At 38.9% G+C, this 27,518-nt stretch overlaps 1 protein-coding gene across 1 annotated transcript in view; it reads left to right on the top strand.

Annotated features, from left to right (window-relative positions):
- The window catches only part of LOC149218718 (uncharacterized), a 345,217-nt gene that overhangs the window by 59,513 nt on the left and 258,186 nt on the right, over positions 1-27,518 (top strand). The window contains exons 5-9 of the mRNA XM_089386617.1: positions 14,614-14,732; positions 14,845-14,917; positions 15,032-15,252; positions 15,434-15,496; positions 15,645-15,756. Coding sequence (XP_089242743.1) covers positions 14,614-14,732; positions 14,845-14,917; positions 15,032-15,252; positions 15,434-15,496; positions 15,645-15,756 — 588 coding nt within the window. The remainder of the gene's footprint in view (positions 1-14,613; positions 14,733-14,844; positions 14,918-15,031; positions 15,253-15,433; positions 15,497-15,644; positions 15,757-27,518) is intronic.

Below are 27,518 nucleotides of genomic sequence, written 5' to 3'. Positions count from 1 at the left end.
TAATCATCTTGTTTCACAGTTGCCATGGGAGAACTAATCATCTCGGCCCACAGGAGAACCAATCATCCTGTTCCACATTTGCCACGAGAGAACTAATCATCCCGGCCCACAGGAGAACTAATCATCCTGTTCCACGGTTGCCACGAGAGAACTAATCATCCTAGCCCACAGGAGAACTAATCATCCTGTTCCACAGTTGCCACGGGAGAACTAATCATCCCGACCCACAAGAGAACTAATCATCTTGTTCCAAAGTTGCCACGGGAGAACTAATCATCCCAGCCCATAAGAGAACTAATCATCCTGTTCCATAGTCGCCACGGGGTATCACAGGGGAAGGTTGAACCTGTCATCTTGTACATAGCGCACCACCAGGGGAGGGCGAGTTGCCCTGTGGTCGTATGTTGCTCCAGTAAGTACCCCAAGCCCCCCAAAGCTCCCAGAGCTCAATGCATGCAACATGCGGGACCCTTATAAGAAGGTCTCTCAATGACTCCAAGTCGTTCGGGAAAGTCACATATTTGACCTTTCCCCGGGGCTTTGACAAAATGTCTGCGACCTGTACATCAGTCTCAATGCGATGGAGCCTCCTCGCTCATTGACTTACCATATCCTAGATAAGGCAATATCTGATGTCTATCTATTGGAGCAATCATCGAATACGGGATTCCTCAATAATCGAATCCCCCCTCTGGTTGTCACAGAGAATCACAGTGGTATTCATCATGTGTACAAACAACTCACTTAAGAGCTTTTGCAACCATGCAGCTTCACACGATATCATACTCGTAGCTATGTATTCGGTCTCGGCTGTGCTTATAGCAACTGACTTCTGCTTCCTGCTCATCCATGATATCGAAGTAGAATCCAAAGAGAACCAACGCTGAGAAGTGCTCTAGTGATCCTCCACACTGCCTGCCCAGTGAGCATTTGAATAATCATGCAACTTCATATTTCCACCAGTGTATCTCAATCCATGAGAGATTGTGCCCCGAAGATATCTTAGAAGATTCTTGGCACCAATCCAGTGAGGCTCAACCAAATATGAGCTCACCATGCTAATTGCAAAACATATGTCCGAACGGAAGTTCACCAAGAACATCAATGCAAATGAGTTCATGAAACTCAGAGGCATTTACCAAATCTGGTCCGGCATCATCACCATATAACTTCTGAAAGTTAAGATCCTCGAGGTAGTCACGAGCTTGCAGTTTACCATTCCACATCCAGAATCCAACTCCCTCTTACTTCTGCAAGTGAGAGGGTCTGCACCTGTTTGAAATAGGTCATCCTCAGAAGGTGCCAGTATGAGAGGTCTATCATCCATAACTTTTGGGTAATGGTTTGGATCGGTTTCACTCCTAGTGAATCTCAGCTTCATCAAACAACGATCAATCCTCTCATACTACACCCGTGGTGTTTTGCTTCAAGCCATAGAGGGCTTTCTTCCACCTGTATACATGAGATTCCCGATCATGAATCTCAAACTCCTCGGGTTGTTCCAAACCTGTGGACCTGTTGCATGAGGGGAATGGTCCCCTTATAAGATTTTCCTTCAGTACATCTCAGACATGTACTTTCATGCTCCTCTTGAATTCAGGCATCCCTATCACCATCTGACTCACATCGGGTAGGGCCCTAAAGGTAGACCTCCGGTGTTATAGATGCGATATGTCAATTGACATGATCCCCAATGGACCATCCTGCAACTTGATACAAATTGCCAACCTTGAACCCATGAGAAAAAGCATCTTTGAAAATTCTTTTTTTTAACATGTACTTTCATCGATGAATGCCACCCTGAAACCTTTGACTTCCATTTCCGAGGTGGACACCAGGTTCTTCTTGCGATTAGGTACATAAAAGAGATTCTTGTAAATGAATAGAGTTATCCTCATTCAATTGAGGGGTAACATTCCCTACACCCTTTCCGGGATAGGTGGCATCAATCGCACGGTTGTTTCCGTCTCTACCAAATTCGAGAGAGCACCCTTCTATTCGATGAGGTGCCTTGAAGCACTACAATCAATAAGCGAGATTCCCAAAGAATCTGAAGGAGAGGGCCAATACAAGATAACACTTCTTTATCTTATTAGAAACAACATTTGATTCTTCATACCTGGGGTTCCTTGTTTTCTCTGAAGAGTCGGTCGTTTCCTTGATGACTTGCATTACCTGTCATTCCTCTGATCATTGAAGATGTCCCTGGAATGATTGTTATCATCATCAAGTGATGTGTCCCTACCTCAGACACTCCTTCGCATAATGACCGAACTTATTACAACCAAGGCATCTGCCTTTCCTTCCGCCCTTAGATCCGGACTTCCCATTGAAGTGATCTTTAGTAGGCCATCAGAAACTTCTGCTGCGCCATTTTGATAATATTCTCTGCTTCGACTTCACCCTTGGTGAATTTGAAGAGGGATGAGGAATCCATTGATCCTTTTTTATTTTCCTTTCCCAAATGTCTTCGCTGATTGCTCTTTCACTCTTGCTTGGGCATTGCCTTCACCTTAGCTCTGATACCATGTTAAGTTTAGGTACGTTCTATGCTTAGAGCAATTTATTTCAATTTTCATAGTTAGCTCAATATCTTTTCTAGATTAGCAACCACACCAGTATTAAAGTAAACTGCAGATAGAACATAAACATAAATCGCAGAAGACAAGCCAAAACAAGAGGACACAAGATGTGGTGCTAGCCAGGGACAAACCCCAATGTGGGTAAACCCTTGATCAATTCTTCTTTTATGTTCTTCAATAGTTCAACAGAGAGAGAGAGATAATATGTTTACAACAGAAGTCAACACTTTGACTTATCTAGATAACAGCATAGATCAACTCTAAGAAGATGATACATGGGATTAGTTGAAGACATGCTTCTTCAACTGATTCTCCAAGGTGACTCCTTCACCTATCGTTGTGCTGCATTTCGTCATCATGTTGCACCTCACCGCGTTGCACCATGCTGCACCCATCATCATTTATGCTGCATCTCATCACGCTTCATTAATCGTGACTGTACCCATCACTGTATTGCATTATGTGCCATTGCTGCACCATGTTTCCATATTTACTTATGTGTTGGCTGCATCTTGCTTGCTTGTTGTCCCTAGCATGCTTGTTTTCCTTAGCATGCTTGCTGTTGCATGCTAGCTGTCCCTTGCATCCTAGCTGTAACATTGCATGCTTGGTGTATTTGTTGCTAAGTACCATACAATTGTCCTGTTGTCGCACAAATTGTCACAACAACGTTCAGACCGGGGGCTGTCACTCTGATCCCCAATCTCTCCGTTTAAGCCGTCTCCTGAGGCTAATGGGGGTAGACCCTATGGGATGAATGAAGACCAACTGTGGACCAGTTGGGTTGGGAGGCTCAATAAGGCAATTTAGCATTTGATTGATTTTTAGGAACAATGTACCAGTGCCTTATGGAGTTAATGATTAAATGATTATTTGTTAAATGTTGCAGGAATATGAACCATGTAAAACAATCATTTATCATCAAATAAGCCAAGCAATGCAAGATATTCAGTAAACTCACAATGCTTTAACGATGATCCAGCAATTAAACTTCAAGAAAAATTAAATGCTTTAAATGATCATAAAGTTTAAATGTTGACCAGTTAGCACTTTCACATAGCTAACTTTAGATAAACATTTAAGCACATTTAACTATAGAGAAGTGGAACATAAGACACCAAAACAATTTTCAATTTTAGATAATTTTTTCAAATTTTTTTAATTTTATATATTTTTATGTTTTTTAAAACAAAATTAAACTAAACTAAACTAAATTAAAATTAAAATTAAATCCTAAAATCAAATAAATCTAACAAATTTAAACAAAATATGAATCCATTAAAATCTAAAACTTTTTATGATTTTTTTATTTGTTTATAATTTTTTGATTTTTAAATAAATTCTAAGATTAAGATAAAACAAAACTAATATCTAAAAATCTAAACAAAACTCTAAAAAAGGCCTAAGGATCAACTTTTTATGATTTTTGGGAATTTTTTTTTAATTTTTTTATTGATTTTTTAATTATTTGAAATAAAACTAAACTAATCCTAATTCTAAGACTAAAACTATACAATAAAAAAAAAGAACTCTAAAGCTAAATTTTAATGTTTTAACAATAAAATCATAAAAATGAAATGGAATCGAATATCACAACAGAAATAAATCAAATCTAATTAAAGTCTATACCCTAATAGAAAAAAAACCAAACCAAATGAAATTTAACGTATATATACAAATAAAAGGGAGAGATTAAAACTAAATTTAAATCTAAAACCTATACAAGTAAAAGAAGATCGAATTTTTTGGTTTTTATTTTTATTTGTATTGTATGCAGGTGCAACTACGGTTTGGAGAACGTATGGGAGCGGCTCGCAGAAGCCACGGAAATGAAGGCTGAGGGAGATCGATCGCTGGAAGGTGATGCGAAGAGGATCGATGATTGGAAGGAAATGGTGAGCTGCGTGGAGTAAACAGTGGAATTCTTCACACGACAGAGGGGACGGATGCAATTGCGTCAAGGTTATATCGCAGCAGCAAGGGGACCACGTGAAAGGGAAGACGCAGGTGGAGTAGGCTGCGTGGACGAGAGGTAGCAACAAAAGATGGACTCAACAGCCTGGAAGACGATGGAAGAGGGAGAGCGCTGTAGCGTGAAGAAGCGGATGCATGAGAGATATGACGCACATGAAGAAAAATACGCAGGCAGAAAAGCGATAATCTATGGCAGCAAGGGATTAAAGGATACAACTTATATAACAGTGTGCGGATCTGGAGAAAGTTGCGGGTTATGGAGATGCGGGAGTGGCATGTGGGGAAGAACTGTGGCCTCAAAAAATTTGATTTTTTTTTTGCAGCAATAAAACCTCAGGCAACAGTGAAAAATGAAGACGTAGACCTGCAGTTCAGAAACTTGAAATTTTAAACCTATGTTGCAGGAAACATAGGGCAAGGGGGGCGTTTCCATACGGAAACGGGTACGAAACGCTGAAGCGCGTATGGTACGGCCCTGAAATGCGTTTTAGGGCGCACCGCCATGTTTCACGAAACTGAAACGTGGCCAGTAAGGCCTAAAACGCGTTTCAGGGCCGTACGACTCACGTTTCAGCTTTTTACTTGTGTTTTTTGTTTTGTTTTGTTTTTTGTTTAATTTGTTTTCTAATTTATTTTTAGGTTATCCTAGTGACTTCTAGTTGTTTCTAGATGCCTGTCTAAAGTTATAAAATTGAACTTTTGCCCTAGTGTTGATATGCAGTTCATGGTAATGTCAAATTCTTAAAGTAAAAGTGATATTCTCCTTTATTTTTGATTTTCATCCTTTTACTTAAATTTTTAACATTACCATGAAATGACTCAGGATGTTTGAGAGTGGTTTTGCCCTCATTGGATTTCATATGGAGAAAGTAGAATTTTAGATCTCACTCAAAATCCAACAGACTTATCCGTTTTTCAGGATTTCAGGATTGGGGGGATTGCAATGTTTCTATTGGATTTTATCATGTACTAGGGTATGGAACTTGTATTTAATCAAGAGAACCAAGCCCTCTATGTAGGGGAGACTCCCAGTAATGAAGAGCATGTAGGGTACTAGGGTATGAAACTTGTATTTAATCAAAAGCACTAAGGTCTTTCGACTATGTAGGAGGAGACTCCCAATCAAGCACGAGATAAGAAATTAGAAATTTCTCGTGGCTGATTTTGGATATTTCTATTTTCATTATGTGATCATTCATGAGTAAATGTGATGTAAATTTAGAGACTTATAGTTTTTGAATTGACAATTGACAATTCTATCATAATGTAATAAATTAGAATGTATCATATATGCTTTATGATTGCACATATTTCTCAAATGTCCTAATATATATATATATATTCGCGTTTCCCTGTTTCCAAAATTTCGGAAGGTCGCGTTTCATATCGCTTCCCGTTTCGGAAACTCGTACCTGTTTCCCCATTTCATGCAACTTAGTTTTAAACCCTTTCTTCTTCAGATTTCTTGAAACCCTCATGAAAAATCAGATCTGAAAATGAATGATTTTGAAACCCTTGGACTGCAAGATTGCTGGTTGATATTCCTGGAAAGCAATTTTAAATGAAACCCTAGCAGACAGATTGCTTAGAGTCTCGAATTTCTTCAGCAAAAACCTGCAAGAACTGATCCTGAGGCCAGATCTTACCCTCCAGGGCCTAGATTTGGCTTCAAACAAAAATTTCTCCTCAAACCTGTAACATGCACCCTGTTAACAATGAAAACAAACAGCCAGGACCTAAAAATGCAAAAAATAAATGAAACCCAAAAAACCCTAAGAAGCAGCTAAATAATGATAGTGTTTACAAACTGAAGGCTCTAGGTAGCCAGATTTATCGTTATGCTACAGAAATATTTTCAGAATTTTAAACTTAATGTGAGGTACTTCAGAAAACCCTTCATGCATTCATAATTTTTTTTTCAAATGATAAGCCAGGGATCAAGAACTGGTTGAGCTCTTTCAGAAAACACAATCCGGGAGTTGGCTGGTTCAGTTGAGAACTTCCCCTAACGCCCGGTAAACTCAAAAACTAAGATTTCCTGCACAGCTTAAAATCAACCATTAACATAGAGGGAAAAAACGATAGTGAAATCCATATCAAATGGAGATACCTGCCATTATATTTCAAAATCTAAACTATTATTCAAACCCCAGAGATCAAACAAGATACCTGTGCTTGAATCAATCTTCATCAAGCTATTATCGATGACTGAAAATAAAATTATGCAAAAAAATAAAAGATCTTACAACATTTCCAGAAAAGTAACACCAACAAAATTTTCAACCCCAAAGTCTTTCTTTATTGCACAAAAATGACTACAAGAGAGCTTTGTTTAGCACCAGACTCTCAGATCCAATCTCAAATGACCCCTAACACTCTAAATAAAGGAAAAATTCCCAACGGCTAGTTCAAGTGATCCATGTCAAACTAATCTCGACCGTCAATGAGGATCAAGATTTCTTTTAATCTCATTCGTCGAATTTTTAAATGCATTTTAATATATTAAAAATTTAAAATTCTGCATTTATTTACTCAAAAATTTGACTTATTATTATTATTTTTTTAAAATTTTATTTAATTATTTATTTAATTTTATTATTATTTTTATCTATTTTTGATTTTTTAATTTTTTTTAATTTTTTAATTTTTATTTTTGGATCCTCGAACTTAACCTTTGGAAAAATCACCTAGGACCTAGGACTTAGGACTTATGAGGGGATTAAAACATTTTCTAACCCTCAAGACACTTTACATCATGACTTTTACAATTTTACATTTCAAGGGGGAAAACCCATTTGACATAGACCCTCATAGACCACCCAGTCTTGCAACACAAATACAATTTAGCAGATCAACATGCTAGGATTCCCCTAAGATTCTAATGACAAAATTAATTTCGGCGTTGGGGTTAGCCTGAAGGAAAACTCTACTGATCATGGATCGGTGAGACAAAAAACCTTCTGGAATGTAGATTATCACTAGAAAAATAGGTCCACTTAGGCAATTTACATACAAGACTCAAATCTGCTAAGCTTATTTACAATTTACACATGCAGGTTGGGTTTACAATATAATATGATCACGCTGATGATGACAATCGAATGGCACGTACTTGTCGATCCAGTGCTGTCCCTTTTGCGAAAAAAAAGGTGGTGCACTGCTATGGGTAGTTGACACGTAGTGGTCAACATCTGGATCTACTTGGGGACATGTTGTTGCACTGTAGGAATGTGAGAATCCAGAATCTGCATCCATGCAACACAACAAAACATAAGTAGCGTCCATTCAAAAATCATCTTATAACATTAAGCACATGAAAGATATAGGCTCTTCATTAACTATCTGGAAAAGTAAATCTAATCCTATAACAGAAATGAAAATGGTGAAAAAACAAGGAGTAAGGTTAGAAATACAGAGGATGCCCCATGGCATCAGATGTGTTCAATGTAGTGTATACTGAGCATTTGCCTGCTTTCAGGAAAATCTGTCGGCTGCTTGTCGGATGTGCCATGTCCAATTCTGCATATGGTAGGACTTTTTCCTATCCGAAAATCAAGCTGCTCGCGGCCGTCTGATGCATCAAATCTTCTTCTTGTTCTCTTTTTCTTCGTGGCAGGCTGTATCACTGATGACATGGAACTTTTTCCTTTAAAGCTCTCAGATGAAGTATGTAATATATGCATGACGTGTCTTTCTTCATTCTGTATTTTCCCTGTTAAGGATGATGGATCAATCTCACAGGTGCCATGAGTTATAACTTGATCTTCAATGACTGGTGGATTAACCGTGTGAGCATCAATGTTATTATTAATTTCCCTTTTATCCAGGTCACCTTCAATTATCCACTTTTTAATGGAACAAAGGACCTCATAATAAGATGGAGCTTGCTGTAATAGATAAGGAGGCTCCTGATCGATTGACGCTCCCTGGTTTCTTTCATCCTCTGACAGCTGTTGAAATTTTTGAACCTGTATTTTAATGGCATCTATTTGACTAGAGTGCTCAACCTTTATAGAACTGATTTCCCTGGCATGGTCTTCTGCCATGGTCAGTAACTTATTCTGAAGACATATCTGATTAGCTTCCATATCTTTTATTACTTTATCGTCCTTTTCCTTTATGGTCATCAAGCAACGCTGCATAGAGTTTATCTCTTTCTTATGATTTGCTTGCATGGTCGTCATATTTTCCTCTAAGCCTGATAACTTGCTTTGCATAAAACTAATTTCTGTGTCTTGATTAGTTTTCATGACCTCAATTTCCTTAGCATGTTGATTTTGCATGTCAATTATGTAATCAGAGTGTTTAATTTTCATGATCTCCATCTCCTTATTATGTTTTTCTAGGTGGGTGCATAAAGTTTTCACATCATTGGCGTAATTAGTTTGATTGATCTCCATATTTTTTACCAGCCGCATTAGTTCTTGTATAATTTGCTTATGATCTTCCTTTTCATTGTCAACACTGTTTTTACAATTTGTCCCTGCTTTTCCAGTGTCATGGATTTGATATGAAATGGTACAAGTGGATGGCACATTCTGATATGAAGAATTGTCTTGAAATCTTTCATTGACAGCTTGACCTTTTATAAGATTACTTTCATTCCGTTGCACAATTTTATGGGCACAAGGCGAGCTATCTGGATTACCATATCTATCTTTAAAAGCATCAACAATGTCTTGTAAAAAAGTGAAAGAATCTTCAGGACAATTATTAAACCAATTCAAAGCATCACCCTCTAAAGAACGAACAAATAGACGCATTCTGACATCTTCATGATTATATTGAGGAAGTCTACAATATATGATCATTACACAAGTAAACCTGTTTAAATGCTTTCTAATAGCCATTGAATCACCATCTGAGAACAAAAGTAATTTAGAAATGGCCTCTTCCGGAAAATCATGGAGATCATTAGTAAAATGACATGGTTAAACGAATAATGCATGATGAATAACGAGGGACCAAATGGATGATAGAACGAGATCTTTGCTCAAGAAAATCAATAGATGAAAGAAGTGGAGTCGCCACTTGAACAATGAATCTAATTCTAGGATCCAAAAGCAACAAACAAGCTTATATGAGAGAGGCTTCTTGTCTGGGAAAAAATAAATGAAAAGAAATGGAGTCGCCATCCAAACAGGAAACGAACTGAAGAATAATTGCTGATATGACGAAAAATAAGGTGATGAAAAGATCCAAATGATGCCAAAAAATGTTGAATCTACTAGCTCAAATGAGAGATGAGAAAGATGAAAGAATGATGAGAAATGAGAAGATGAATGTCGTTGAAATGCCGAGAATAAAACGTCCCTAGCAACGACGCCAAAAAATGTTATCGCACAGATTGTCACGACAATGCTCAGACCGGGGGCTCACTTTGATCCCCAATCTCTCCGTTTAAGCCGTCTCCCGAGGCTAAGGGGGGTAGACCCTATGGGATGAATGAAGACCAAATGTGGACTAATTGGGTTGGGAGACTCAATAAGGCGATTTAGCACTTGATTTATTTTTAGGAATAATGTACCAGTGCCTTATGGAGTTAATGATTAAATGATTATTTGTTAAATGTTGCAGGAATATGAACCATGTAAAACAATCATTTATCATCAAATAACCCAAGCAATGCAAGATATTCAATAAATTCACAATGCTTTAACGATGATCCAACAATTAAACTTCAAGAAAAATTAAATGTTTTAAATGATCATAAAATTTAAATGCTGACCAGTTAGCACTTTCACATAGCTAACTTTAGATAAACATTTAAGCACATTTAACTATAGAGAAGTGGAACATAAGACACCAAAACAATTTTCAATTTTAGTTAATATTTTTCAAAATTTTTTAATTTTATATATTTTTATGTTTTTTAAAACAAAATTAAACTAAACTAAACTAAATTAAAATTAAATCCTAAAATCAAATAAATCTAACAAATTTAAACAAAATATGGACCCATTAAAATCTAAAACTTTTTATGATTTTTTTATTCTTTTATAATTTTTTGATTTTTAAATAAAATTCTAAGATTAAGATAAAACAAAACTAATATTTAAAAATCTAAACAAAACTCTAAAAAAGGCCTAAGGATCAACTTTTTATGATTTTTGGGAAATTTTTTATTTTTTTTATTGATTTTTTAATTATTTGAAATAAAACTAAACTAATCCTAATTCTAAGACTAAAACTATACAATAAAAAAAAAGTCTAACTCTAAAGCTAAATTTTAATGTTTTAATGATAAAATCATAAAAATGAAATGGAATCGAATATCACAACAAAAACAAATCAAATCTAATTAAAGTCTATACCCTAATAGAAAAAAGCCAAACCAAATGAAATTTAACGTATATATACAAATAAAAGGGAGACATTAAAACTAAATTTAAATCTAAGTAAAAGAAGATCGAATTTTTTGTTTTGTTTTGTTTTTTTTTTTGTATTGTACGCAGGTGCAGCTACTGTTTGGAGAACGTATGAGAGCGGCTCGCATATGCCACGGAAATGAAGGCTGAGGGAGATCGATCGCTGGAAGGTGATGCGAAGAGGATCAATGAATCGAAGGAAATGGTGAGCTGCGTGGAGTAAACAGTGGAATTCTTCACGCAACAGAGGGGACAGATGCGACTGCGTGAAGGTTATATCGCAGCAGCAAGGGGACCACGTGAGAGGGAAGACGTAGGTGGAGTAGGCTGCGTGGATGAGAGGTAGCAACAAAAGATGGACGCAACACCCTGGACGACGACGGAAGAGGGAGAGCGCTGCAGCGTGAAGAAGCAGATGCGTGAGAGATATGATGCGCAGGAAGAAAAATACGCAGGCATAAAAGCGATAATCTATGGCAGCAAGGGATTAAAGGATACAACTTATATAACAGCGTGCGGATCTGGAGAAAGCTGCGGGTTATGGAGATGCGGGAATGGCACGCAGGGAAGAACTGTGGTGTCAAAAAATTTGAAATTTTTTTTCACAGCAATAAAACCTCAGGCAACGGTGAAAAATGAAGACGCAAACCTGTAGTCCAGAAACTTGAAATTTTAAACCCTTCCTGCTTTAGATTTCTTGAAACCCTCATAAAAAATCAGATCTGAAAATGAATGATTTTGAAACCCTTGGACTGCAAGATTGCTAGTTGATGTTCCTAGAAAGCAATTTTAAATGAAACCCTAGCAGACATATTGCTTAAAGAGTCTCAAATTTCTTGAGCAAAAACATACAAGAACTGATCCTGAGGCCAGATCTTACCCTCCAGGGCCTAGATCTGGCTTCAAACAAAAATTTCTCCTCAAACCTGTAACATGCAACCTGTTAACAATGAAAACAAACAGCCAGGACTTGAAAATGCAAAAAATAAATGAAACCCTAAAAACCCTAAGAAGCAGCTAAATAATTACAGTGTTTACAAACTGAAGGCTCTAGGTAGCTAGATTTATCGTTATGCTACATAAATATTTTCAGAATTTTAAACTTAATGTGAAGCACTTCAGAAAACCCTTCATGCATTCATAAATTTGTTTTCAAATGATAAGCCAAGGATCAAGAACTGGCTGGACTCTTTCAGAAAACACAATCAGGGAGCTGGCTGGTTCAGCCGAGAACTTCCCTTAACACCCGGTAAACTCAAAACTAAGATTTCCTGCATAGTTTAAAATCAACCATTAATATAGAGGGAAAAAACGATAGTGAAATCCAGATCAAATGGAGATACCTGCCATTATATTTCAGAATCTAAACTATCATTCAAACCCCAGAGATCAGACAAGATACCTGTGCCTGAATCAATCTTCATCAAGCTATTATCGATGACTGAAAATAAAATTATGCAGAAAAATAAAAGATCTTACAACATTTCCAGAAGAGTAACACCAGCAAGATTTTCAACCCAAAGTCTTTCTTTATTGCACAAAAATGACTACAAGAGAGCTTTCTTTAGCACCAGACTCTCAGATCCAATCTCAAATGACCCCTAACACCCTATTTAAAGGAAAAATTCCCAACGGCTAGTTCAAGTGATCCATGTCAAACTAATCTCGACCGTCGATGAGGATCAAGATTTCTTTTAATCTCATCCATCGAATTTTTAAATGCATTTTAATATATTAAAAAATTAAAATTCTGCATTTATTTACTCAAAAATTTGACTTATTATTATTTTACTATTTTATTATTATTTTTTTTAATTTTTATTTTTTTAAACTATTTTTTAAATTTTATTATTATTTTTATTTATTTTTTGATTTTTTTAAATTTTAAATTTTTATTTTTGGATCCTCGAACTTAGCCTTTGGAAAAATCACCTAGGACCTAGGACTTAGGACTTATGTGGGGTTAAAACATTTTCTAACCTTCGAGACACTTTACATCATAACTTTTACAATTTTACATCTCAAGGGTGAAAACCCATTTGACATAGACCCTCATAGACCGCCCAGTCTTGCGACACAAATACAATCTAGCAGATCAACACGCTAGGATTCCCCTAAGATTCTAATGACAAAATCCATTCCGACCTTGGGGTTAGGCTGAAGGAAAACTTTGCCGATCATGGATCGGTGAGACAAAAAACCTTTTGGAACGTAGATTATCACTAGAAAAATAGGTCCACCTAGGCAATTTACATACAAGACTCAAATCTGCTAAGCTTATTTACAATTTACACATGCAGGCTGGGTTTACAACATAATATGATCAAGCTGATGATGACAGTCGAATGGCATGTACATGTCGATCCAGTGCTGTCCCTTTTGCGCGAAAAAGGGGGGTGTACTGCTATGGGTAGTTGACATGTAGTGGTCGACATGTCCCAATGTTAGTTAGTTGTCCCTTGCATGCTATTCTGGCAATTCCCGACAGTTCCGGCTGTTCCCGGTAGTTACGACTGTTGCCGACAGTTCCGGCAATTCCGGCTGTTCCTGGCAGTTCCGGCTTCTGCCCTCTGCGTCAGCGTTCTCGCCTGTTCTGACAATTCCGGCTTCTGCCCTCTACGTCAACTTTCCTGGCTGTTTCGGCAGTTCCGGCTGTTCCGACTTTTGCTCTTTGCGTTAGCGTTCTCGACTGTTCTGGCAGTTCCCAGAAGTTCCGGCTATTCCCGGCAATTCTGGCAGTTTCGGCTTTTCACGGCAGTTCCATCTTTTCCCGGTAGTTCTGGCAGTTCCGACAGTTCCGGCAATTTCCGCTGTTCCAGCAGTTCCGGTTGTTCAATACTAGTTTCTCCTTTCTTGATCCATAATTTCGAGCAAACGACCTATGGAGGGTCAAGCTTCTTGATATCCTCTCATTCTAACGTTTTCTTGATTCCATTGCCCTTGAACATTGGCACTAGTCTTCACATCCCTCCATTGCTGCTATTTCCTTTTTTCCTTTAAAGAACTAACTCATTCCTTGAGATTACTAGTGATCTCACCTCATTCCATATTGTTTATGCCCTAGTGAATCTTAGGGGAGACCCATTCGAAGCTGGCCTAAAGAGGCAAGGTAGGTCGTTGAGGTGACAGTGGGTGACCTTTCGAGGTTCCACTCGGAGTGTATGACTTGGATTGGAGCTTTCATCACTTTGATGTGCAATTTGAATGGTAACATAGACATTTGAGAAGGTTCACTTGTGCCGTTGCTTATAGTTAAATCCAGATGGAATAGCTGGCAAAAAACATGGTTAATGATCCTTTTTGCAATCAACCAAGCAATGTGCTCCAGCTTAGTTTGCACCAAGTCTCTATTAACTTTGGTAGTTAAACTTACCCTTTCAAACTATATTTTAGATGTGGCCGGATAATGATTTGGTGTTTAGTTTCCAAGTTTGATTGATTGTCTGATACATTTGTTCACTTTTAATGTTTTGGCTGGAGATTCTTGATTTATTACTTGTTTTCAAGATTGCTTGTTAACTATTTAGAAATTCAAATCATTGATAATTGATTTCTGGTCATCTCATTGGTGATTTATCAGGCCTCCTTATATTTGTCCATCTGCAATTTTAAGGGTACATTTTCAAGATTAGATACACTAAGTTTGTTCAGGCAACGATGTTCAAGTTATGTTAGTTGGATACTTGCAGGTACTTGAAAGGGATCTGGCAATATTTGGATTTTTTATCGCTTTAGGCAGGAGGACTCAGTCTTATCTAGATGCCAGTAACATTGATATCCTGGATGAGTCTCTAGTAAGCTTTCTAAGGTATGCTTCATACCTGTGCATTCTGTTCATGGACTGAGCTTGTACCACAATGTGTACTGTGTATGAGATGAACTTATTTTCTTTTTCCTTTGAAATCTGACCTTTTCTGCAGATACTTGGTGGGTGGTAGCGTTCTATTTTATCCACAGCTTTCATCTGTCAGCACTTACCAGATTTTTGTGGAGGTTAGTTTCATGTACCTATCTACGAACTGATCTAGGTATCTGATAAATACTAGTTATTTTTGAAAACTAATGAGGTTATGTGACTGAAAATCGATGGTTCTGCATATTTTGTAGGTGGTGTGTGAAGAGGTGGACTGGCTACCATTCTATCCAGAAGGTTCAACAATGGGAAGGCAAGTTCTTGAAAACAGGGGGGGGCACCAAAGTGTGTCAAACATGGAAGCCCTTGCATTAGCATTGGATGTGTGCTCCCATTGGGTGCAGCTCTTCATAAAATATAGTGTATGGCTAGAAAAACCTTCACATATTAAAGCAGCCAGATTCTTGTCTACAAGGTATTTTATCTATTTTTGAAATGATAAATTCTCTCTCTTTTATATCTGAACCTGTTTAATTTTTTTTAGCAGCTGTTTGACCACATTTGAAATTCATGTATATTGCAAATTTCCTATATCATGAAATTCAGTATTTGTTTGCTTTGCTTATATCTGAGTATGTTAAAATTTTTCTTCGCAGCCATAGTAAATTGGAGGAATGTAGGAATGCATTGTACACTTCAGCTACAGATACAGTTCCAAAGTAAGTTTAAAGGAAGCACAGTATTAACAGCATTTGCAATTTACTGTGTATAGCATGTGAGAAAGTCTACTCTATTAAGGATTTTTTGGGATGTAAAGTGTCTTTGTTCTGCAAATTATAATAGATGTATCCTTTCTATGGTCTGCAGATATGAAATGGGGAAAGGCATAGATGTTGGAAGAGAAAACAAATGGAATTCAGGGGAGCAAACATCATCCAAGGCGTGTACTCAAATTGAGGAGATAAATTTGTTTGATAAGGCAAGTGAATTTCTTTAGTCTTTTATTTTGTATCCTTTTTGGTTGTGATCAGGTGCTACGGAACATGCTTGGTAATATGCACTGTAAGCTTTGCAGGACGAAATATAGAAATATGATGACAAGTATGTTATAACTTTGTCCTCAAAAATACTTACTAGTTAAGCATCATTTATAGATTATTCTACTTGCATAAGTTATTTATTTGTATTAATTATTAAGATGTATGTCTATTCTGCTTCCATTTTTCCAAGAGATGTGTCTACTCAATACTTATCTCTAGAGCAAAGAAGATGGTTTTATTGCTTATGAATTCTCTCATTTTTGCTACTTGCAAGTATCATATCATAGAAACTTTGAAGTATAATATTCAGGGGATGTTGAAATAATCCATATTATTAGATAACACAGAAGTTGTTATTCTAATGATATGTTGCACGAGTTTCTGGAATGTGGGTACAAGTGTCTACCATTTAGAAGCTTCACCCAAATTTGTGGGAAATGGCAGTGTTATCCCCTCTCACCTAGGGGTAACTAGAGGATGTTTTTTCTTTGATGATCCACATTGTGGACAGTGATCCCATTGATGATGAACAGCTTTCTCCACATGCAGCAGCCCAAAGATGCCTCGTATATCATGCTTTACTCACTCTTTTGATCTGCTCACTCATTCAACAACGATGACAACCTAACACACATGACATACCTTAGGCATTGTTTCATATGGAGTGTTTAAGTTTAATGTATTTGGCATTTAACTAAGGATCATGGGTTGATTTTGGATAATGAATCATGATGTTTGGAGTTATGCTCTTTGCATTGTTTTACCTTGGTTGCCATCGTATGTATTCTAGTTTAGTGTTGCCACCTAATCCACACCTTTTGTGTTATGTGGAAGAAATCTTCAATCCAATAAGAGTGGCCTTGGGGGCTGTTAGAAAATGTAACTAGGTTCAGTCTTCATTAAACGTATTTGAGTAATCTTGTAATGTACTTGTCAAAAGAATAAAGAAAATAATTATTATTATTATTATTATGATGACTTATTAAAGCATGGGCTTCATGCTTGGGTCATCATGTTTTAGGTCAAAGTCCCCATTGAGGATTTTTAGGATTTATTCTGAGTTAATAGAGTCATTGTACTCTTAAAGAGACCCTTCTTGGGCTTTTGGATCATGTAAAAAGGTTAAGTATTGAGTCAAATATGAATTATGTTGTCTCCACACAATGTCAGCCTTAAGATGATCAAGTCGGCCTCAAAGAGGGCTATTCGAACTCACCAAAGGACTATAAATGAAGCAGTTCGAACTCCATTTGAAGCACTCACTCAACAAGCTAATTCAATATCTCTTGAAGCTGGAACACATGCGAAATAAAGGAAGGAAGAAAAGGAAGTGTGAGTTTGGCCTAGGAGAAGGAAAGGAGGAAAATCGAAATTTTGGTGCATCTATCTCTCTCTGTCGTGCCCTGGTTTGGAAGATTGAAGTTCTCTTGTTGATGCTGTAGCCAGTTGCCGCATGTTGGATCTGCCAAATCAAACTATAGGTCGAAGTTGCTGGTGCTAGGTGCTGGGTAGCTCAAGAAGTTGTATTGGGCCAAGATCGATTATCTATGTGAAGATCAAAGTTTTTCAGTGAAGATCGAAGTCTCCAAAGCAAGGTCGAAGTTGCTAGGTTGAAGAAAGTGTTGCTATCGCTGCAAGGTCAAGTAGGATCATTTGCAAGAGAAGAGAAGGTTGACTTGGTGTGGAGGAAAGTTTGTGTCAAGGTCTAGAGTCTTGGAATATATCCGGAAAACTATTGAAGGAAGAATTACTGACTGGGTTTTCCACTAGAGAGGGGTTTTTGCCCTGGTTGTGAGCCTATATTTGGTGTCCATTGTTTTATATGCTATTGCTTTTGTATTTGCTTGATGAACTAAAAGAAAGATGATATAAAGAAACCTAATAAGAAGTCAAGAACATCACAAGTAATTATCAAGAATATAAAAATCTTTCTGCCTTTCTGATTTTGTAACAGGGGCAAGTCTCGAATCGAGTTGCTGTCACTCATTCTCGACTTCTTTGTCTAGGTTAACTCCTAGTGAAGCCAAGGGGTGTAGTCCCTAAAACAACTAAGGTTGATTAAGCTATGGTAAACAAGAAATCATTCTAGGAGTTAATTAGATTACACAAGAGTACATTTAACCAACATCATATAATTTATAGGAATAACAAGCAGATAAGGAAATGATAGAATTAAATAATAAGATAGACCAGTGCCAAAATAAATTCTTGCGTTGCTTGAAAATAAATCCGGGCAATATGATTGTTGCCCAATGGAGTATGCTGTAGAAATGTTTTGGAAAGTACTCTTGGTAAATTTTATTGAGTTCACTTGGATTTATTAGTTGAGTGCAAAATGGAGAGGCTGGTATGTGACCTGTGTGATTGCAATAAAACAAAATTACTCTAATGTCTGTTTCCAACGGGAGGACGCTTAGCTTAAATGAATACTCCCTTGTTTTCGCAAGTCAACAATTGCTCGGAGATCCAATAGGAGGAGGCTTAGCTTACTCCCATGATTTCACAAGTCAACTGTTTCTTTCCCCAAACTTAGGATAAATGGTTAAGAGAGGTTTTACCTAATGAAACTAATACAATCACACAAGTCCTCTCTGGTCATGCGCAAGGATCAAGCTTTGCTTGCCATGGACGAGAGCATAATAGGACTTGGAGGGGAAATATTTGTTACTTTTTGCAAAAATGAAATATATTCTAAGACAAAATTGAAATATAGTCTATTAAAATGAAATCAAACTAATCTAACTGTTTTCTAGTGCAAGGATAATTTTAATCCAAAAGGCACACCATAAAAATGAGAGAACAAACACACAAGATCCCCTGCTAGGTAAGGGGGAATGGGATACCTAGGAGACTCTGATAGCTCCCTCAAGCTTACAATGATTGTTATGGGTGTCCCTTATGAATAAAGGGAAAATGGTGGTTTTCAAAGTTATAATGGTTATATAACAATCCCTTTTTACAAAGAGGAATGTTAATAGGTTCCTTCTGGGTACTTGAATGGTTCAATTTGGAAAAAATCGAGCAACACCCCCCCTTGTGTTTTCGCGGACCTGCTAAAAATCAGCAAGTAAAAATGGTGAAAGATGACCCAAAGTGCTTTGGGAATACCCATAATTGTTAGTAGACAAATGTACAAAATCCCAAATGAAAATTCTAAGGAAACAAAGGGAAATTTCTACTCTAAAACAACGAAGAAAAACCAATTTCAGTTGGTTTTTCTTGGTTGATTTTGTTGCTGTTAGGACAACAACAAGATTAGCCTTCAGTATGCTAGATTTAACAATAAAATCTCATAAAAATAAACCAGGAATTTTTGAGAATATTTTTTAGAGTTTGCATATAAGAAGAGAAGGAGAGAAATGAGGTGAAGTCTTCAAGCAATTGGAGAGTAGACTTAGTGCTTGGTGGGAATATAGCTTCGTTTATGTTGAAGAAAACTTGATACTCCAACCGAGCAGGATACACTCATTCAAACTTGAGGAACGTACAACTTCTTAAGATCTTTCCAAGAGATTAGTTAAAATAGGTGAAGTCTTGCATATGGAAATTGAATAAACATGCCAATCAAACAAGAAGCACATGTGACTTTCATTTCCAAATTATAGAACAATCAAGAAGACAAACAAATAACCGGGTTTGTTGATGTTCTTCTGTGGGAAACAATGCCCTTGTAAAGGCCTACAATAACAAATTCAAAGCAAATACAATATAAACAATTATACCTCACATTGAGATTCTAGCCACCACACAAAAATCATGTTGATTTGGGGTAGCGTGGATGTGCTCTAGCCACGAATATTGGTGGAGAGGCTAAGGCACATGAAATCTCCAATACCCAGAAAGGGTTTGGGCAGATTCTAAACAGTTTGGGAGATATTAAAATAATTAATATTTTTAATGGAGTTCCTACGTCTAAACTTAGGGAAAATAAAATATTAATGTGAATTAATATAAAACTGTGCTAGAATGGTCCAAAAGTCATGGATCAAGCCAGATCTAATCTTTAGCCGTTGATTACGGACTTAATCTCGGCTGTTGATTTGTCAACGAGAAAAGTATAAGAGGAGGCTTGACAGTCACTTGGAGAACACCAAGAGATCAAGATTTTGACTTTCTGGGGCTGGGTTTGCTGAGAAAGTTGAGAGAGTGATCAGAGTTGCAGTTGAGGGGCAGTGAATATAGAAGCAGAGAGGCAGAGATAGAACCAGGAGGATTAGCACAGTAGCTGGAGAGAGGTATGCAGAAGCAGCCAGGGGTTCACACAGAGGCAGCCAGGAGTTGCGCAGTGCCTCAGAGGGCCAGTGTGGGAGATGCAGAGGGCCAGAGGGCTGACGCAGGCCAAGCCGGAGTGATGCTAGGTTAACGTTGGTCCAGAGAGAGGCTGACACAGTCCCTAGAGGCTGACGCTGGGGTTTCGTGGGGCATATTGGAGCTGCCGAAGTATTTATCCGGGGTTTCAGTTGGAATATCTGCTTCTGAGTAGTGAGGTACTATTGCCGAGATTTTTCTCTACTGGGTGAGTCGGATTTGGCACCTAGATTATATCATAAAACTGCTTAATAAATCAAACCCTCAGATAGATACACTGGTTTTCCTGCATTGGTTTTTTCCGTGGACATCAATCCAAAAACAATGGTGTCACTTGTGTGCTTGTTTCAATTTCCTTAAGTTGATGATCTGTAATGTGTTGAGCATGCATTTGTATTTATTTCCAGTATTTACATGGTAAATAACTTGTTAATTAACAGAACAAGTAGGTAGGAATAAATCAGTAAAGTGCATGAAGGGTTTCTAACATGTCAAACTTAGAAATTCCAACATGGTATCAGAGCGTGGTTGCATATCATAGGAGAACTGAGGACATCAGCCGAACAAGAGCAGCGATAGTAGAAAACAACTGTCCCGAGTGATAAAAGCTGTTCCTAGCAGAGTAGCAACAAGGAAGGGGTTACGTAGTGCCTGCATCATCAAGATTGAGCCAAGAAGAGGCTGCGCAGAGGCTGAAGGAGGCAAAGACAGGCTCACGCAGAGGCCAGGAGGGCAGACGTTGTTGGTTGAGGAAGCTAATTTGCTGGTGCTGGGATTGCGCGGAGCCTAGGAGCTCCAACCTTCAGTTTGTTGTGGTTTAGGAGGCTGTGGGTAAGTTGTAGAGTGGAGTTGGTGGGGTACTGTAGTCAGAATAGTACCTAACAGGGCAAGACAAGGTAGAGGGGGTTGTTGCAGAGGTGGATTTATAGCCAAGGAATCTAGATTAGTGTTGCAGTTGCACAGAGGGTTGGAGAGGGGCATCTCAGCATTGGCATAAGGGTTTCTAGGAGGGAAATCGAGGGTCAGAGGAGTCATACCGAGAACTTCCAGGAGGGAAGTAGAGGAGCAGTGAAATGGCACTACACGGAGTAAGAGACTAGGACAGACTGGACGGAGCCTCCAACTTAGTAGTCTGGAAGGCCAGAATCTTATCCGTACTAGACAGGAGTCGTGTCAAGCACTTCACCTTGAGGACGATAGCTATGCCAGTTGACCCGACTGATAATGACAGGTACAAGGATGCAATGGCGAGGGCTAAGAGTATCATCCTTGACGGGGTCAAGGATCATATAGTACCACATATTGCCGAGAAGAACACGACACAAGAGATGTGGGAGGCCATGACCAAGTTGTATCAGCATACTTCCGTGCAACGAAAGATGCTACTAGAAAATCAGCTGCGATCATACCAGATGAAGAAGGGAGAATAGATCGACCCATTCCTCGGTCGATTGAAGGAGATCTGGGATCAGCTGACTTCCATAGGGGCAACGCCGAATCCATAATTAATGGTGAAAACAACCCTAAATGCAGTCTCAGAACATTGGGAGGTGTTTGTCCAGAGCATATTGGGAAGGCGACCCTTCCTGATTGTGAGGAAATGTGGGCTGCTCTTCGCCAAGAAGAGATCAGAAGGCTGAGCAAGGCGGGAAGCAGCGGCAAGGGGATCAGAATCAAGAAGGAGGAGGAGGATGCTACCCTAGCATCTGAGCAGGAGAAACAAAAGGAGGAGGACCTGTCCAAGGTCAAATGCTTTCACTATGGGGAGTTGGGTCATTATGCGACCCAGTGCCCAAGGAAGAAGAGTAAGGGAGAGGCCTTCGAGACCAAGGCAGCGCCACCAAGGGCAGAGAAGGAAGTGGAGGTAGACTATGACTGTGCCATGAGTACACACACACCACTTGAGCGGAAGTGGGGAGACATCGCGCTGTAGTTAGGCGGACTACAGGCGATGAGGGGCAGGATCCTCGAGGTACCCAGCCTCTTGGATTAGACTTTGCTACGGGAGACCCAAAGAGGAGTAGCAGTACTGGTGATGTTAGTAGAGACAAATGTGGATGGAGCGACAGAGGGAGCTACAGTGCAGGATTCCCAGGACAGTGTGAGGCTAGTAGGCTACAACAGTGCGAGAAGCACGGGAGTGTTGCACTAGTGTAGGATGGCACAGAGAGGTGTGCAACGGTGCGAGATGCACAAAGTTGTTGCAGCAGCATAGAGGTCAGAGAGGGAGCACTTGTCAGTGACAGAGGGAGTTTCAACATCAGGAGTGTTTCTAGCCTGACGGAGATGTCAGAGTTGGGAGATCAGTTACTTACTTCTCAATAACTGGGTTGCAGTGCAGCAGTTAGGAGTGGTAGTGCTATGGGCAACACGATGCAACATGACGAGAGGGGTTTCAGTGCAGATGCACCAGTGGTAGTGGCAGGGCCATGGGCAGCAACATGGATGCAGAGGGAGTTGCAGTACAGATGCAATAGTGGCAGTGGCAGGGCCATGGGTAGCAGTACAAGATGCAACAATGCAGAGGATGTTTGGCAACAAGCATAGCATCAGCATAGGGACCGATGCCGAATGATCAGAGTGATGCTCAGTGAAGAATATTACTAGAGCACAGTCCCCGCTAAGAGGGAGTGTTGTTTTGGGGTAGCATCGGATGTGCTCTAGCCACGAAAATTGGTGGAGAGGCTAAGGCACATGAGATCTCGAATACTCAAAAAGTGTTTGGGCAGATTCTAAACAATGTGGGATATTAAAATAATTAATATTTTTAATGGAGTCTCTAAGTCTAAACTTAGGGAAAATAAAATATTAATGTGAATTAATATAAAACTATGTTAGAATGGTCCAAAAGTTATGGTTCAAGGCAAATCTAATCTTAGCCGTTGATTAGGGACTTAATCTCGGCCATTGATTTGTTAATGAGAAAGTATAAGAGGAGGCTTGAGGGTCACTTGGAGAACACACCAAGAGATCAAGATTTTTTTCTGAGAAAGTTGAGAGAGTGATCAGAGTTGCAGCTGAGGGGCAGTGAATACAAGGCAGAGATAACACTGGGAGGATCAATGCAGTAGCCGGAAAGAGGGATGCAGAAGCAGCCAAGGGTTCACGCAGAGCCATCCAAGGCTCACGCAGAGGCAGCCAGGAGCTGCGCAGTGCCTTAGAGGGCCAGTGTGGGAGACGCAAAGGGGATACCATGTTGAAGTTTCTAAGTCTATTTAGTTAGAAACCCTTCATGCATTTTATTTGATTTATTCCTACCTACTTGTACCATTACTTAACAAGCTATTTACAATGTAAATACTAAAAATAAACACTAGTGCATGCTCAACATATTACAGATCAACAATTGAAGAAAACAGAAACAATCACACCAAATGGCACATTTTTGGACCATTGTCCTTGGAAAAACCCAATGTGGGAAAACCGGTGCAATTATTTGAGGGTTTTCTTATTAAGCAATATCGGAGTACAATCTGGGTGCCGAAACTGACCTACCCAACAAAGAATTTCCTTGGCAGTAATACCTCTCAGTTTGAAACAAATTTCCCAGGTGAAACCCCAGATAATCCTTCCGGCATCTCCTTAGCTACAATCTGCCCCAAAAACCCCAACGTCAGCCTTCCTGGACTGCGTCAGCCCCTTTGCCCAGCGCTGGCCCTGCGTCACCTTGGATGGGTTTGCGTCAGCCTTTTGGCCCTTTGCGTCAGTAATGCTAGCCTCTCTGAAGCTCTGCGCAGCTCCCGACAACCTCTGCATGGCCTTGCGTGAGCTTTGGCTGTTTCTATGTCACTCTCCACGGCTACTGCGCTGCTCTCTTGGCACTATCTCCGCCTCCCTGTCTCTCTGTACTCAATGCCTCTCAGCTGCAACTCCGATCACTGATTCTATCTCTCTTAGCAAACCCCGCTCTAGAGAATAGAATCACTGATCACTCTGGTGTGTTCTCCAAGTGACCCTCAAGCCTCCTCTTATACTTTTCTCGTTCACATATCAACGACCGAGATTAAGTCCCTAATCAACGGCTAAGATTAGATTTGGCTTGATCCATGTCTTTTGGACCATTCTAACACGATTTCATATTAATACACATTAATATTTTGTTTTCCCTAAGTTTAGACTTAGGGACTCCATTAAAAATATTAATTATTTTAATATCTCCTGAACTGTTTAGAATCTGCCCAAACCCTTTCTGGGTATTGGAGATCTCATGTGCCCCCACGTCTCCACCAAATTTCGTGGCTAGAGCACATCCATGCTACCCCAAATTAACACAGAGGGCTGACGCAGTGCCTCCAGAGGCTGGCACAGGGCAAGCCGGAGTGACGCTTGGCTAACGCTGGGCCAGAGAGAGGCTGACGCAGTCCCTAGAGGCTGATGTTGGGGTTTCGTGGGGCAGATTGGAGCTGTGGAGCTGCCAGAGTGTTTATCCGGGGTTTCAGCCGGAATATCTGCTTTCGAGTAGTGATGTACTACTGCTGAGATTTTTCTCTGTTGGGCGAGCCGGATTTAGCACCCAGATTGTATTCTGAAATTGCTTAATAAACCAAACCCTCAGATAGCTGCACTGATTTTCTTGCATTGGGTTTTTCCGGGGACATAAGTCCAAAAACAACGGTGTCACTTGTGTGCTTGTTTCTATTTCCTTCAGTAAAGTGCATGAAGGGTTTCTAACGTGTCAAACTTAGAAATTCCAACAGATCAACACACCATGTAGCCTCCAAAGCCTTTTTTATTCAAAATAATAGAGCAATACAATAGCAACAAAGCTTCCCCAAGAGTTCCAACTCTTTCACGCTTGTTTGCACAAGAGGCAAGAGCTTTGATGCATAAGAGGAGATCCGAAGAGTGATAATCCCAAGAGGAGGTGCAAGTTTCCAAGTGGAGGAAGACGAATCATCAAGAGGGCATGTGTATCTCCTTGAGGGCATGCATAGCTCTATGTGTGAGTGCATATCATGAGAGGGAGTGTGCGTCCTTAGAGAAGTGAACTCGCACTATGCTCAGATTAACTTGGCCTTACGTGGACTATCTTAACTGTCCCAACTCATGAGCCTCTAACAAGGCCTCACTAGGAGCCAACTCGACCTCCTAACTTGGCATCTTGATTTGGCTTGTGACTCATCACTTAACTCACCCTTGAGTGCTTACTCAAATCCTCTTTAGTGATTGAGACCCTCATTTTTGACAAGAGACAAGGAGAGATATATTTCCGACATGTTTTGTTTTATTTAATTTCTTGATTTTTGTGTCTTTTTCCTCACCTATTTGGGTAAAATTGGTTTTCATGAGGAAGAATCAATATTTTCCACCAAAAGTGGGTACTAAGATAATGTTGGCACTTTGAGTATGAAAAACGAGGACCTACATGCCATGCAAAACTTCCTAGTACCACTTTTTTATTTTGTTACATAAATTTTAATTAAAAATTTCCGTTATGGAGGAAATTTTGAATTATTAAAAAATCCCTTAAAAACCTAATGTAATTCTGCGAGACTCAAGATAATGGCTAGCATGGTAATATACATTGACCCTAGACTTAGAAAGCACACTCAAGGCCTAGTTATTAAGACTCACTCCAACTTTGGAGGGTGTGAGTGAAAAAACTCAATTAATTATTTATCACTAAAAGAAAAAAATTGTGTTGCGAAAATCGTGATTATTAGAAAAAATTGCGGTTTTTTGGTTCAGACGATAATATCGCGCGATTTTTACAAGGATTTTTTTTTTTATTAATCCAAAAAATTGTTGAAAAAATTGCGATTTTTTCAAAAAAAAGCTACGATCGGAAAAAATCGCATGGCACCAGGACAACGTGTTTTATAAGCAAAATTATGAGTTTTATTTGCATTTTTAGTAGACAACGGACTTGTTTGAGAGCAGGAAGCTGAGGAGGAGAAAAACGAGGGATTTTAGCATCCCAAGCAAGAGAACTTTGTGTTTGGACCAAATTTCTTCGGCAAACCGTGGTTTCCAGGTATGGGCACCAAATTTGGCCATTTTGTTTTGGTTTTTTCTTGTTTTTGCTATGGTTTCTATAACGCATTGATAATTAATGATTTTTGAGTGGATTTGATGGTGTTTTTTTTTCATTTTTGTTGCATAGAGTGGAGAGGGTTCATTTTGGTCAAAAATGCAAAAATTTGATTGTTAGATTTATTAGTTTAATTTTTTCTTCTGCTCTATTTTTTTGCATCATTCTTATTGGGTTTGAATGTGCATTTTTTCTATTATTGTTGGGTTGAGTTGAGGTTTTTTTTTTGTTTGTCAAAAATTCAATGTGTTGTGTCATGTATGTAATTTTTTTTTTTTTAAATTTTTTTAACTTGCAATTCTTATTGTGCCATAGGTTCAACTTCAAACTTCATCTTACATTAAAACTCAAGAGTTCAACCAAGTTACAAACATGCCAAGGAAATTGGACCCTTTGTGGGAATTTGGTGAACCTGATGGAGGGTTTGATAGAATGAACTTGTCTTGCAAGTTGTGTGGGCAACATATGTCAGGGGGGGTTTATAGATTGAAGTATCACCTTGCACAAATCCCTGGACGTGATGTAGGGCCTTGCACCAATACAAATGCGGAAATCATCCGAAGAGCCATGAGATCATTGGAAGAATTAGAGCAAGACAAAGTGACCAAAGCAGATCTGAAGAAGCAACTAGCAGGGAGAGTGTTAGGAGGTGAATATGGAAGTGGCACTGGTTCTACTTCAGCATCAATGTCTACAACCAACCCTGTAGCTACCTCATCATTTTTTGTTCCTAGAACCATGCCTGGTTCACAACCATCTATCACTTCAATGCTTAAAAAAATGAGAAAGAACAAGCTGACAAGTTGTTGGGCAAGTTTCTCCTTTGGAGTGATATTCCTTTCAGCGTTGCAAGGAATAATCCATTTTTCTAGCCTGCTGTTGATGCTATTGTAGTTGTTGGCCCAAGGTACAAAATCCCTTCTTATGATGACTTTAGATGCCGCATTATTCAAGATGAAAAGGTTGACTGCACCAAAAGATTGGAGGAGTTTAGGGCATCATAGGCATGAACATGATGCATTGTGATATCAGATGGTTGGATCGACCAAAAGGGGAGAACCCTTATAAACTTCTTGGTTAGTTGTCCCAAGGGGACAATGTTTATGAAATTTGTTGATGCATCTTCACATATCAAAGATGAAAAATTATTATGTGATTCGCTGGATGTGTTTATTTTGGAGGTGGGTGCAGAACATGTTGTCGAAGTCATAACGGACAATGCTGCAAATATGTTGCTGCTGGCAAGATGCTTATGGAGAGGCATCCTACTTTATTTTGGACACCTTGTGCTGCACATTGTATTGATTTGAAGTTGGAGGACATAGGAAAAATTTCTTTTGTCAAAGATATTGCTGACTCATC

This window comes from Pinus tabuliformis, chromosome Q (assembly GCF_031772625.1).
Source record: "Pinus tabuliformis cultivar Carrire ecotype Pingquan chromosome Q, CPIR1, whole genome shotgun sequence".
Taxonomy (NCBI): domain Eukaryota; kingdom Viridiplantae; phylum Streptophyta; class Pinopsida; order Pinales; family Pinaceae; genus Pinus; species Pinus tabuliformis.
Note: the sequence above shows the minus strand (reverse complement) of the source record. Positions and strands in the feature narration are given on the sequence as shown.